This window comes from Pseudophryne corroboree, chromosome 2 (assembly GCF_028390025.1).
Source record: "Pseudophryne corroboree isolate aPseCor3 chromosome 2, aPseCor3.hap2, whole genome shotgun sequence".
Lineage (NCBI taxonomy): Eukaryota > Metazoa > Chordata > Amphibia > Anura > Myobatrachidae > Pseudophryne > Pseudophryne corroboree.
Window position 1 is genome coordinate 245,965,426 of NC_086445.1, and position 13,801 is coordinate 245,979,226.

Consider the following 13,801-nt stretch of genomic DNA (forward strand, 5'->3'; position numbering starts at 1 on the left):
CCGCCGGCCCCCTTGCAGATGCTGAAGTCAGAAGAGGTCCAGAATCGGCGGCTGAAGACTCCTGCAGTCTTCTAAAGGTAGCGCACAGCACTGCAGCTGTGCGCCATTTTCCTCTCAGCACACTTCACACGCAGTCACTGAGGGTGCAGGGCGCTGGGGGGGGGCGCTCTGGGAGGCAAATGTAACCTATATAAAGGCTAAAAATACCTCGCATATAGCCCCCAGAGGCTATATGGAGATATTTAACCCCTGCCTGGATTCACTAAATAGCGGGAGACGAGCCCGCCGGAAAAGGGGCGGGGCCTATCTCCTCAGCACACGGCGCCATTTCCTCTCACAGCTCCGCTGGTCAGGACGGCTCCCAGGTCTCTCCCCTGCACTGCACTACAGAAACAGGGTAAAACAGAGAGGGGGGGCAAATTTATGGCGATATTTTGATATATATAAAGCAGCTATAAGGGAGCACTTATTATAAGGCTATCCCTGTTATATATAGCGCTTTTGGTGTGTGCTGGCAAACTCTCCCTCTGTCTCCCCAAAGGGCTAGTGGGTCCTGTCTTCGTTAGGAGCATTCCCTGTGTGTCTGCTGTGTGTCGGTACGTGTGTGTCGACATGTATGAGGACGATATTGGTGTGGAGGCGGAGCAATTGCCAAATATGAGGATGTCACCCCCTAGGGAGTCGACACCAGAATGGATGCCTTTATTTATGGAACTACGGGATAGTGTCAACACGCTAAAGCAGTCGTTTGACGACATGAGACGGCCGGACAATCAATTAGTGCCTGTCCAGGCGACTCAAACACAGTCAGGGGCTGTGAAACGCCCTTTGCCTCAGTCGGTCGACACAGACCCAGACGCAGGCACTGACTCCAGTGGTGACGGTGACGAATCAACCGTATTTTCCAGTAGGGCCACACGTTATATGATTTTGGCAATGAAGGAGGCGTTACATTTAGCTGATACTACAGGTACCACTAAACAGGGTATTATGTGGGGTGTGAAAAAACTACCTATAGTTTTTCCTGAATCAGAAGAATTAAATGACGTGTGTAATGAAGCGTGGGTTGCCCCTGATAAAAAGCTGATAATTTCAAAGAAATTATTGGCATTATACCCTTTCCCGCCAGAGGTTAGGGAGCGCTGGGAAACACCTCCTAGGGTGGACAAGGCGCTAACACGCTTATCTAAACAAGTGGCGTTACCCTCTCCTGAGACGGCCGCACTTAAAGATCCATCAGATAGGAGGATGGAAAATATCCAAAAAAGTATATACACACATGCAGGTGTTATACTACGACCAGCTATAGCGACTGCCTGGATGTGCAGTGCTGGGGTAGTTTGGTCAGAGTCCCTGATTGAAAATATTGATACCCTGGACAGGGACAATATTTTACTGTCGTTAGAACAAATAAAGGATGCATTTCTTTATATGCATGATGCACAGAGGGATATCTGCACACTGGCATCACGGGTAAGTGCTATGTCCATTTCGGCCAGAAGAGCTTTATGGACGCGACAGTGGACAGGCGATGCGGATTCAAAACGACATATGGAAGTTTTGCCGTATAAAGGGGAGGAGTTATTTGGAGTCGGTCTATCAGATTTGGTGGCCACGGCTACAGCCGGGAAATCCATTTTTCTACCTCAAGTCACTCCCCAACAGAAAAAGGCACCGACTTTTCAACCGCAGCCCTTTCGTTCCTTTAAAAATAAGAGAGCAAAGGGCTATTCATATCTGCCACGAGGCAGAGGTCGAGGGAAGAGACAGCAACAGGCAGCTCCTTCCCAGGAACAGAAGCCTTCCCCGGCTTCTACAAAAGCCTCAGCATGACGCTGGGGCTTCTCAAGCGGACTCGGGGACGGTGGGTGGTCGTCTCAAAAATTACAGCGCGCAGTGGGCTCACTCGCAGGTAGATCCCTGGATCCTGCAGATAAAATCTCTAAGGGGTACAGGTTGGAATTAGAGACAGATCCACCTCGCCGTTTCCTGAAGTCTGCTTTACCAACGTCCCCCTCCGAAAGGGAGACGGTTTTGGAAGCCATTCACAAGCTGTACTCTCAGCAGGTGATAGTCAAGGTACCTCTTCTACAACAAGGGAAGGGGTATTATTCCACTCTTTTTGTGGTACCGAAGCCGGATGGCTCGGTAAGGCCTATTCTAAATCTGAAGTCCTTGAACCTGTACATAAAGAAGTTCAAGTTCAAGATGGAGTCACTCAGAGCAGTGATAGCGAACCTGGAAGAGGGGGACTTTATGGTATCCTTGGACATCAAGGATGCGTATCTCCACGTTCCAATTTACCCCTCACACCAGGGGTACCTCAGGTTCGTTGTACAAAACTGTCACTATCCGTTTCAGACGCTGCCGTTCGGATTGTCCACGGCACCTCGGGTCTTTACAAAGGTAATGGCCGAGATGATGATTCTTCTTCGAAGAAAAGGCATATTAATTATCCCATACTTGGACGATCTCCTAATAAGGGCAAGGTCCAGAGAACAGCTAGAGATGGGATTAGCACTGTCGCAAGAAGTGCTAAAACAGCACGGGTGGATTCTGAATATTCCAAAATCCCAGTTAATGCCGACAACTCGTCTGCTGTTCCTAGGGATGATTCTGGACACGGTTCAGAAAAAGGTTTTTCTCCCGCAGGAAAAAGCCAAGGAGTTATCCGAGCTTGTCAGGAACCTCCTAAAACCAGGAAAGGTGTCTGTACATCAATGCACAAGAGTCCTGGGAAAAATGGTGGCTTCTTACGAAGCAATTCCATTCGGCAGATTCCACGCAAGAATTTTCCAAAGGGATCTGTTGGACAAATGGTCAGGGTCGCATCTTCAGATGCACCTGCGGATAACCCTGTCTCCAAGGACAAGGGTGTCTCTTCTGTGGTGGTTGCAGAGTGCTCATCTATTGGAGGGCCGCAGATTCGGCATACAGGATTGGATCCTGGTGACCACGGACGCCAGCCTGAGAGGCTGGGGAGCAGTCACACAAGGAAGAAACTTCCAGGGAGTATGGACGAGCCTGGAAACGTCTCTTCACATAAACATTCTGGAACTAAGAGCAATATACTATGCTCTAAGCCAGGCAGAACCTCTGCTTCAGGGAAAACCGGTGTTGATCCAGTCGGACAACATCACGGCAGTCGCCCATGTGAACAGACAGGGCGGCACAAGAAGCAGGAGTGCAATGGCAGAAGCTGCAAGGATTCTTCGCTGGGCAGAGAATCATGTGATAGCACTGTCAGCAGTGTTCATCCCGGGAGTGGACAACTGGGAAGCAGACTTCCTCAGCAGACACGATCTTCACCCGGGAGAGTGGGGACTTCATCCAGAAGTCTTCCACTTGCTGGTAACCCGTTGGGAAAGAGATCCGCAGGCAATAGCTGTGGACGCGCTGGTAACGCCTTGGGTGTACCAGTCGGTGTATGTGTTTCCTCCTCTGCCTCTCATACCAAAAGTATTGAGAATTATACGGCAAAGAGGCGTAAGGACGATACTAGTGGTTCCGGATTGGCCAAGAAGGACTTGGTACCCGGAACTTCAAGAGATGATCACGGAAGATCCGTGGCCTCTACCTCTAAGGAGGGACTTGCTTCAGCAGGGTCCCTGTCTGTTTCAAGACTTACCGCGGCTGCGTTTGACGGCATGGCGGTTGAACGCCGGATCCTAAAGGAAAAAGGCATGCCGGAAGAAGTCATTCCTACTTTGATTAAAGCAAGGAAGGAAGTAACCGTGCAACATTATCACCGAATTTGGCGAAAATATGTTGCGTGGTGCGAAGATCGGAGTGCTCCGACGGAGGAATTTCAACTGGGTCGATTCCTACATTTCCTGCAATCAGGATTGTCTATGGGTCTCAAATTGGGATCTATTAAGGTTCAAATTTCGGCCCTGTCGATTTTCTTTCAAAAAGAATTGGCTTCAGTCCCTGAAGTCCAGACCTTTGTTAAGGGAGTGCTACATATACAGCCTCCTGTGGTGCCTCCAGTGGCACCGTGGGATCTCAATGTGGTTTTGGACTTTCTAAAATCTCATTGGTTTGAACCACTAAAGAAGGTGGAGTTGAAATATCTCACATGGAAAGTGACCATGCTTCTAGCCCTGGCTTCGGCCAGGAGAGTGTCAGAACTGGCAGCTTTATCTTACAAAAGCCCATATCTGATTTTCCATTCGGACAGGGCAGAACTGCGGACTCGTCCGCATTTTCTCCCTAAGGTGGTGTCAGCATTTCATCTGAACCAGCCTATTGTAGTGCCTGCGGCTACAAGTGACTTGGAGGACTCCATGTTACTGGACGTTGTCAGAGCATTAAAAATATATATTGCAAGGACAGCTGGAGTCAGAAAATCTGACTCGTTGTTTATATTGTATGCACCCAACAAGATGGGTGCTCCTGCGTCTAAGCAGACGATTGCTCGTTGGATCTGTAGCACAATCCAACTTGCACATTCTGTGGCAGGCCTGCCACAGCCTAAATCTGTAAAGGCCCACTCCACAAGGAAGGTGGGCTCATCTTGGGCGGCTGCCCGAGGGGTCTCGGCATTACAACTTTGCCGAGCAGCTACGTGGTCAGGGGAGAACACGTTTGTAAAATTTTACAAATTTGATACTCTGGCTAAGGAGGACCTGGAGTTCTCTCATTCGGTGCTGCAGAGTCATCCGCACTCTCCCGCCCGTTTGGGAGCTTTGGTATAATCCCCATGGTCCTTTCAGGAACCCCAGCATCCACTAGGACGATAGAGAAAATAAGATTTTACTTACCGATAAATCTATTTCTCGGAGTCCGTAGTGGATGCTGGGCGCCCATCCCAAGTGCGGATTATCTGCAATAATTGTACATAGTTATTGTTAACTTATTCGGGTTATTGTTGAAGGAAGCCATCTTTCAGAGGCTCCGCTGTTATCATACTGTTAACTGGGTTTAGATCACAAGTTGTACGGTGTGATTGGTGTGGCTGGTATGAGTCTTACCCGGGATTCAAAATCCTCCCTTATTGTGTACGCTCGTCCGGGCACAGTACCTAACTGGAGTCTGGAGGAGGGTCATAGGGGGAGGAGCCAGTGCACACCACCTGATCTGGAAAAGCTTTACTTTTTGTGCCCTGTCTCCTGCGGAGCCGCTATTCCCCATGGTCCTTTCAGGAACCCCAGCATCCACTACGGACTCCGAGAAATAGATTTATCGGTAAGTAAAATCTTATTTTTTCACAGGACCCTTGTGCAATGATGCACTGATACTTTTCCTGGTTTTAGGAGGTTCCTGACTAGCTCGGATAACTCCCTGGCCTTCTTCTCCGGGAGAAAACATCCTTTTCTGGACTGTGTCCAGAATCATTCCTAGGAACATTAGACGTGTCGTCGGAAAAAGCTGCGATTTTGGAATATTTAGAATCCACTCGTGCTGTCGTAGAACTACTTGAGATAGTGCTACTCCGACCGCCAACTGTTCTCTGGACCTTGCCCTTATCAGGAAAGCGTCCATATTTCTTTTAGGAAGAATCATCATTTCGGCCATTACCATGGTAAAGACCCGGGGTGCCGTGGACAATCCAAACGGCAGCGTCTGAACTGATAGTGACAGTTCTGTACCACGAACCTGAGATACCCTTGGTGAGAAGGGCAAAATTTGGACATGTAGGTAAGCGTCCCTGATATCCAGTGACACCATATCGTCCTGGTTCGCTATCACTGCTCTGAGTGACTCCATCTTGATTTGAACCCTTGTATGTAATTGTTCAAATCTTTTAGATCTCACCGAGCCGTTTGGCTTCAGTACCACAATATAGTGTGGAATAATACCCCTTCCCTTGTTGTAGGAGGGGTACTTTGATTATCACCTGCTGGGAATACAGCCTGTGAATTTTTTCCTAATACTGCCTCCCTGTCGGAGGGAGACGTTGGTAAAGTAGACTTCAGGAACTTGTGAGGGGAAGACGTCTCGAATTTCCAATGTACACCTGGGATACTACGTGTAGGATCCAGGAGTCCACTTGCGAGTGAGCCCACTGCGTGCTGAAACTCTTGAGATGACCCCCCACCGCACCTGAGTCCGCTTGTATGGCCCCAGCGTCATGCTGCGGACTTGGCAGAAGCTGTGGAGGACTTCTGTTCCTGGGAATGGGCTGCCTGCTGCAGTCTTCTTCCCTTTCCTCTAACCCTGGGCAGATATGACTGGCCTTTTGCCCGCCTGCCTTTATGGGTACGAAAGGACTGAGACTGAAAAGACTGTGTCCTTTTCTGCTGAGATGTGACTTGGGGTAACAAAAGTGGATTTTCCAGCTGTTGCCATGGCCACCAGGTCCGATGGACCGCCCCTTTATACGGCAATACTTCCATGTGCCGTCTGGAATCTGCATCACCTGACCACTGTCGTGTCTATAAACATCGTCTGGCAGATATGGACATCACATCTACTCTTGATGCCAGAATGCAAATATCCCTCTGCGCATCTCGCATATATAGAAATGCATCCTTAAAATGCTCTATAGTCAATAAAATATTGTTCCTGTCAAGGGTATCAATATTTTCAGTCAGGAAATCCGACCAAGCCCCCCCAGCGCTGCACATCCAGGCTGAGGCGATTGCTGGTCGTAGTATATCACCAGTATGTGTGTATATACTTTTTAGGATATTTTTCAGCTTCCTATCAGCTGGCTCCTTGAGGGCGGCCGTATCTGGAGACGGTAACGCCACTTGTTTTTATAAGCGTGTGAGCGCCTTATCCACCCTAAGGTGTGTTTCCCAACTCGCCCTCACTTCTGGCGGGAAAGGGTATACCTCCAATAATTTTCTATCTGAGGAAACCCACGTATCATCACACACTTTAATTTATCCGATTCAGGAAAAACTACAAGTAGATTATTCCCACCCTACATAATACCCTTATTTGTGGTACTTGTAGTATCAGAAATATGTAACACCTCCTTCATTGCCCTTAACATGTAACGTGTGGCCCTAAAGGAAAATACGTTTGTTTCTTCACCGTCGACACTGGAGTCAGTGTCCGTGTCTGTGTCGACCACTGAGGTAAATGGGCGTTTTTACAAGCCCCTGACGGTGTCTGAGACGCCTGGACAGGTACTAATTTGTTTGCCGGCCGTCTCATGTCGTCAACCGACCTTGCATCGTGTTGACATTATCACGTAATTCCTAAATAAGCCATCCATTCCGGTGTCGACTCCCTAGAGAGTGACATCACCAATACAGGCAATTTGCTCCGCCTCCTCACCAACATCGTCCTCCTACATGTCGACACACACGTACCGACACACAGCACACACACAGGGAATGCTCTGATAGAGGACAGGACCCCACTAGCCCTTTGGGGAGACAGAGGGAGAGTTTGCCAGCACACACCAAAAACGCTATAATTATACAGGGACAACCCCTTATACAAGTGTTTTCCCTTATAGCATTTTCACATATGTAATCATATCGCCAAATAAGTGCCCCCCCTCTCTGTTTTAACCCTGTTTCTGTAGTGCAGTGCAGGGGAGAGCCTGGGAGCCTTCCTCACAGCAGAGCTGAGCAGGAAAATGGCGCCGTGTGCTGAGGAGAATAGGCCCCGCCCCCTAAAACGTCGGGCTCTTCTCCCGGAGTTTGTGAGATCTGGCAGGGGTTAAATACATCCATATAGCCTCAAGGGCTATATGTGATGTATTTTAGCCATAAAAGGTATAATACATTGCTGCCCAGGGCGCCCCCCCCAGCGCCCTGCACCCTCAGTGACCGCCGGTATGAAGTGTGCTGACAACAATGGCGCACAGCTGCAGTGCTGTGCGCTACCTTATGAAGACTGAAAGTCTTCTGCCGCCTGTTTCTGGACCTCTGGACCTCTTCAACTTCGGCATCTGCAAGGGGGGTCGGCGGCACGGCTCCGGGACGAACCCCAGGGTGAGACCTGTGTTCCGACTCCCTCTGGAGCTAATGGTGTCCAGTAGCCTAAGAAGCAAATCCATCCTGCACGCAGGTGAGTTTACTTCTCTCAATAAGAAAATAATTCCTCTCTGGGCGCCGCAAATGAGCTGCACAGGAAAGTACTAAATAGAACACCAATCTATACAACCTTGTAAAAAAAAGAAAAAAGTACGATCTCACTTTTGCGCTCAATGTCCAGAAAATTCAGTTTTGCCACAGTGGACCGATGTAGTTCATTCAATATGAAAAAGAAAAAAAATGCACCATAGTATAATACTGCATTGAGACCAGATCTTTCACCACTGTGTAATACAGGGAATGGAAATGTGGATATAGTCCCAAAACTGGAAAGTTCAAGCTTCCACCTCTTTTTCAAGGCACCCAACGTGATATGCAGGATTTATGGTGATGGACGCTTACATGTAAGCTTACTTCTGTAAGACGTGATGAAAACTCATAAAGGTTTCTTTTGTTGGCCTTACGATCTCTTCATATAGGTAGATGGACCCCAATATCCCTCGTAACAAATCAAAGCCAGAGATACAATCCAATTAGGACAAGGACACTCTTTATTAGAGTACAAACAAAAGAGTGAACAGAAAAAAACCATACCATGTGGGAAAAGGCAGTTCTCTACCTGAACAGACAGGACACGCTGCACTCCAGGGTGATTACACACTGTGAATCTTGAAAAAGACGCTGCATAGCGTCGAAACGCGTCGACACAGTGTGTTGTTGTGGGTGACAGATTTGACTATCCATAGTGGGGGATAAATAGCTATTGGTATCCGGACCCATTGCTATTGGCTATTAACAACATCCTGCCTTTTCCCACATGGTATGGTTTTTTTCTGTTCACTCTTTTGTTTGTACTCTAATAAAGAGTGTCCTTGTCCTAATTGGATTGTATCTCTGGCTTTGATTTGTTACGAGGGATATTGGGGTCCATCTACCTATATGAAGAGATCGTAAGGCCAACAAAAGAAACCTTTATGAGTTTTCATCACGTCTTACAGAAGTAAGCTTACATGTAAGCGTCCATCACCATAAATCCTGCATATCACGTTGGGTGCCTTGAAAAAGAGGTGGAAGCTTGAACTTTCCAGTTTTGGGACTATATCCACATTTCCATTCCCTGTATTACACAGTGGTGAAAGATCTGGTCTCAATGCAGTATTATACTATGGTGCATTTTTTTTCTTTTTCATATTGAATGAACTACATCGGTCCACTGTGGCAAAACTGAATTTTCTGAGTTTACTTCTCTCCCCTAAGTCCCTCGTAGCAGTGAGCCTGTTGCCAGCAGGACTCACTGAAAATAAAAAACCTAACTTAAACTTTTATTCTAAGCAGCTCAGGAGAGCCACCTAGATTGCACCCTTCTCGGCCGGGCACAAGAATCTAACTGAGGCTTGGAGGAGGGTCATAGGGGGAGGAGCCAGTGCACACCACCTGCTCCTAAAGCTTTTATTATTGTGCCCTGTCTCCTGCGGAGCCGCTAAACCCCCATGGTCCTGACGGAGTCCCCAGCATCCACTTAGGACGTTAGAGAAATATTGTAATACATGCCCCATGTACTAACCCCATGGACATGCCCGCTGCGCGTGCACTCGCTCTGCCGTGCTTGCGCATATCCGCAACTTGCGTAACGGAGCTTTCCACGGCCATGCGCCTTGGCGCGTGGTATGCGCATTTACGGTAGGGTTTGTGAACGCATAGAGGGTTATTAGAACATTACATATTTAACCCTTATAGTGCACATTGTACACATAGCCCCCTGCACCACATCAGAAAGAAATAGCTGTTTAAAATAGTAACAGAACAAAGGGATTCACCTTTACAGGATAGGAGGGGACAGAACAAGGTTACAAGGTGGTGTTTGGTGTCCAGCTGTAGGGTATTTTAAGGGAAACATTCTGGTGTTGGTTTGAGAAAGATCGCTTGTTCCCGCGTATAGTTATGTGCAAAAGTAGAATATGAACATTGACTGTGTTTACTGTGTATTGTGTATGCGGGGGGAGTCCAGAGGAGACCACCAACAGGGGCAGTTGGGGAGGGACATCGCCCACCTATTCAAATCCACCTATGACCTCTCCTGTAATGTAAATGACCATCCCTGTGTCCAATGGACAAAGAGATTACAGTACCCATTGTGTTATGTTTTGGATGAAGTGAATAAAGAGAGCCTACAGCAGGCTTAGTCAGACAGAAGGCTCACAACGCTATCTATCAGATGGCGGAGGACCGGATCTGGGTTGCGCTTGCGAATATTCTCACATACGTACATTCTCTGTAGCCATTATTCTGTGTAGATTTACTTGTTAGTCTGTAGTGTATAACTTGTATTGTTTTATGTTTTGGAATCAATCCACGGAGGCCTTAGAACCCTGTGGTTTCAACTACAAACGGTGTTGTGTTTTCACTTTCCTGCCTGGGTTTTAAAGTAGATTAACCTGTTTAAGGTGTATAAGCATTGTTAAGGTGTACGCACGGCGGATACTTTGTATCGCCAGCGCTGCATAAGGTTTAAAGTGTAATCATATCATTGCATTGTATAACTGTATAAGGTTTTAAGGTGTATTAATTGTGTGTGCGCACGCTGTGTGTGCTTTGTACCCACAGTGCTGCGTTTGTACGCTGAGTGCGTATACGGTACGGGACTCTGTGCGCAAATAGCATACGAAGTACGTAGCGTGAGCTAGCGACCGCAGCAGCTCCATGGTAAAGGTGTGTTTAAAGGTATAGCTTTATGGTTTAAGATAATATCAACATTATCAGTTCGGAGAATGCAACGGCAGTAGCATACCTCAATGACCTAGGAGGAACGAGCAGACGAAGGGCAATGAAGGGGGTAATGCGCACGTTACGGTGGGCAGAACTTCATCATCCAGCTGTGTCCGCAGTGTTCATTCCGCGAGTCCTAAATTGGGAAGCCTATTTTCTCAGCCAGCATGCCATTCATGCAAGCGAATGGTCCTTACACCCAGACGTCTTTCAAACTCTGAACAAGTGGGGACTGCTGGAAGTAGACCTCATAGCGTCTCGCCAGAACAACAGAGTACTCTTATACGGGTCAGGAATAAAGGATCCCAAAGCGACCTTTTGTAGATGCCCCGTCAGTGAAGTGGGAGTTTCATCTGGCGTTTCCACCGATCTCCCTGTTGCCCAGGATAATTCAAACAAGAAAAGGGCACCGTGATACTAATATCTCCAGCTTGGCCCAGACGACATTGGTACACGGATCCTCAGAGGCTTTCCGCAGATACTCCGTTTCTACTGCCTCAACGTCCAGATCTATTGTCCCAGGATCCTTGTATCTACAAACACCTGGATCGGAAGTTAAAAGGGTTTTCACAACCGGTAATTCAAACAATGCTTAGCGCAAGGAAACCATCCTCGGCTTGCATCTATTACCGGATATGGCATGCTTATATTCAGTGGTGCACTGCCAGAAATTATGACACGAGGTCTTTCAGAGTTTCAAGCATTCCTTCAAGCAGTGTGTCTTCCAGACGTGTCTTCACTAACTGTGTGGTTCCAAAAGAAAATTGCTAACCTGCAGTATGTTCACACTTTTTTCCGAGGAATGCTGCAAAATCAACCTCCTTTTGTCCCCCCTACAGCCATTTGGGATTTAGAAATAGTCCTCAGGGCGTTTCATGTTACCCCATTTGAACCACTGAAAAAAGTGGATTTGAAATGGTTGACCGCAAAATTTCTCTTTCTACTAGCAATTGCTTCAGCTAGACGAGTTTCAGGTTTAGGGGCGTTATCATTTCGCTCTCCTTTTCTGATATTTCATCCAGATAACCAGATTTAGTTCGGAGAACTGCTCTATCTTCCTAAGGTGGTATCTAAAGGCTGAACAGATATGTAGGGCAGCCACATGGTCTTCCATTAACACATTCATCAGACATAATGCCTTTGATACCTTTGCTTCTCAGGACGCTGCTTTCGGGCGAAGGATTCACGCGTCCAATTAGGAGCGTCCCCACCACTAAATTCTGCTTTGGGATATCCCAAGGTATATCCTGTAGATACTACTGTGGACCCTGTAGGAGAAACAAGTAGTTATGGTAGAATCACCGTCGATAACTTTTTCTCCTAAGTCCACAGTATCCACAGGGATCCCACCTTGACGCACCCGATTTGAGGATCCTTACACTTACTAACCTCTTCCTTATTGTATGGAAGTGTATGTGTGTTCTTCTCGCCTGATTAGGGCTCTCCATTATGCTCCTGCCTTGAGCTTTGGGAAAACAATTGAATTGCCTGAGCCAGGAGGCGGGGATATAGGAGACTGGCCCGTTGCATCCTGGGAGTCTGAAAAGCTTTGAACGTTGGTGCCATTCCGCTGTCGCTACCCAATTTCCCAAGGTATATCCTGTGGTTACTGTGGACTTAGGAGAAAAAGTTATCGACGGTAAGTCTACCATATCTACTTTGTATTTACTAGTACAATTTCTCATCCACCTCCATATAGTAACTCTCCTTAAAGTTCCCAGAATTTGGCAACTTTCACTCTCTTCTAGGTATCTACCTGGAAGAGTGATTGGGTTACTTGCTTTATTAATTGTAATTCAGCTACGATAGAGATATATATATAAATGGATATATGTAATATGTATTGATTGATATATACAGTTCTAGATGACCAACTATTCTCCCTTACAATCACGTTCTTCTGCCTTTCAGCAAATGCTCCAGTACGATTCCAACAAAAGAATCTCTGCTAAGACTGCCCTGTCTCACGCTTTCTTCCGCGATGTCAGCAGACCAACTCCACATCTCAATTAAAAGAAGCTTCTTCGTGGATTTTATAACTAGTGAAAGAATGGGCTTGAGCTGCAGTTTTAAAAGGACTTAATATTTTTGAGAATTATATGGTCTGTGTCATATCTTGCTATTTATTAGCCCCATATCAATGTGGCCGTCCAAGCAGCATTATTTGAACAAAAAAACTTATCAAGGTTTTAAACAGTCTGGTTCTTCACCCTCTACTTTTCATGTATTTGTGGATAGCTGCATGTTCCATGTTCAAACAATTTTAAACTTTTTAAAGTTTATAAAGCTTTCTAACTTAAGTTGGAGAACGTTCGCCTAATAGAGAGTCCTATGCTTCAAAAGGTGTCACAGCACATACAGTGCTACACAAAGGCATTTCCTGGTTTGTCTGCTTGGGAAAGAACAGTCTTCACACGTAGCTCCATTCTAGTTATCAGAATAAAATCTCATGATCTACAGATTAATTGGATTCAACCCAGAATGCTTGATGGAGACTTTTATGTGTTAACCTAGTTTTCAGCTTTTGGGTCATTATGGTGGAAAGTCTCCAGAAGGACCTTTCCTGCCATTTCCTGACATTTGTGAATGCCTATTGGACAAACAAGGGTTACAGAGAAGAGTCGATGTGTTGGTGAAAAGCTGGGACCTGCCATAGGAGTTCTTGACCTGTCAGTGACTTCTCCAGCCCTTCATCCATTACCAAACAAGGGAAATACATGTATGAAAGAATTTTACTTGAGGTGCTGCACATGTTTTAAAAAAAATAGTTTCAAAGTTAAGTCTGCACCTTGTTTTGCTTTTGGATGGATACTTTTATGTATTGTTTTAATGTAGACTGTTTGTTTTTAGTATGCATTTCTCTGTTAAGTCTGTTAATTAAAATATTTTTAATTTAAACCTTTTTTTCCCCTTTACTTTATTTCTTAGTACAAGTTCCCAGCTAAACATATGATCTATTTGTGTACAGTCAATGAGTTAGGGATGTATGGATGACTGATTTACTGTATGTTCTTGAGCATTGGTGTCCAACGTAAAGCATGGTCAGTTTTATCTCGGAACACTGAAATCGTTTTTTTGCTTATTTTATTTCTGTCCAT

At 46.3% G+C, this 13,801-nt stretch overlaps 1 protein-coding gene across 1 annotated transcript in view; it reads left to right on the forward strand.

Moving 5' to 3' along the window:
* CDK2 (cyclin dependent kinase 2) overlaps positions 1-13,601 on the forward strand; it is a 197,753-nt gene extending 184,152 nt beyond the window's left edge. The window contains exon 7 of the mRNA XM_063952608.1: positions 12,615-13,601. Coding sequence (XP_063808678.1) covers positions 12,615-12,716 — 102 coding nt within the window. The 3' untranslated portion in view covers positions 12,717-13,601. The remainder of the gene's footprint in view (positions 1-12,614) is intronic.
* Positions 13,602-13,801: the final 200 nt, after the last annotated feature.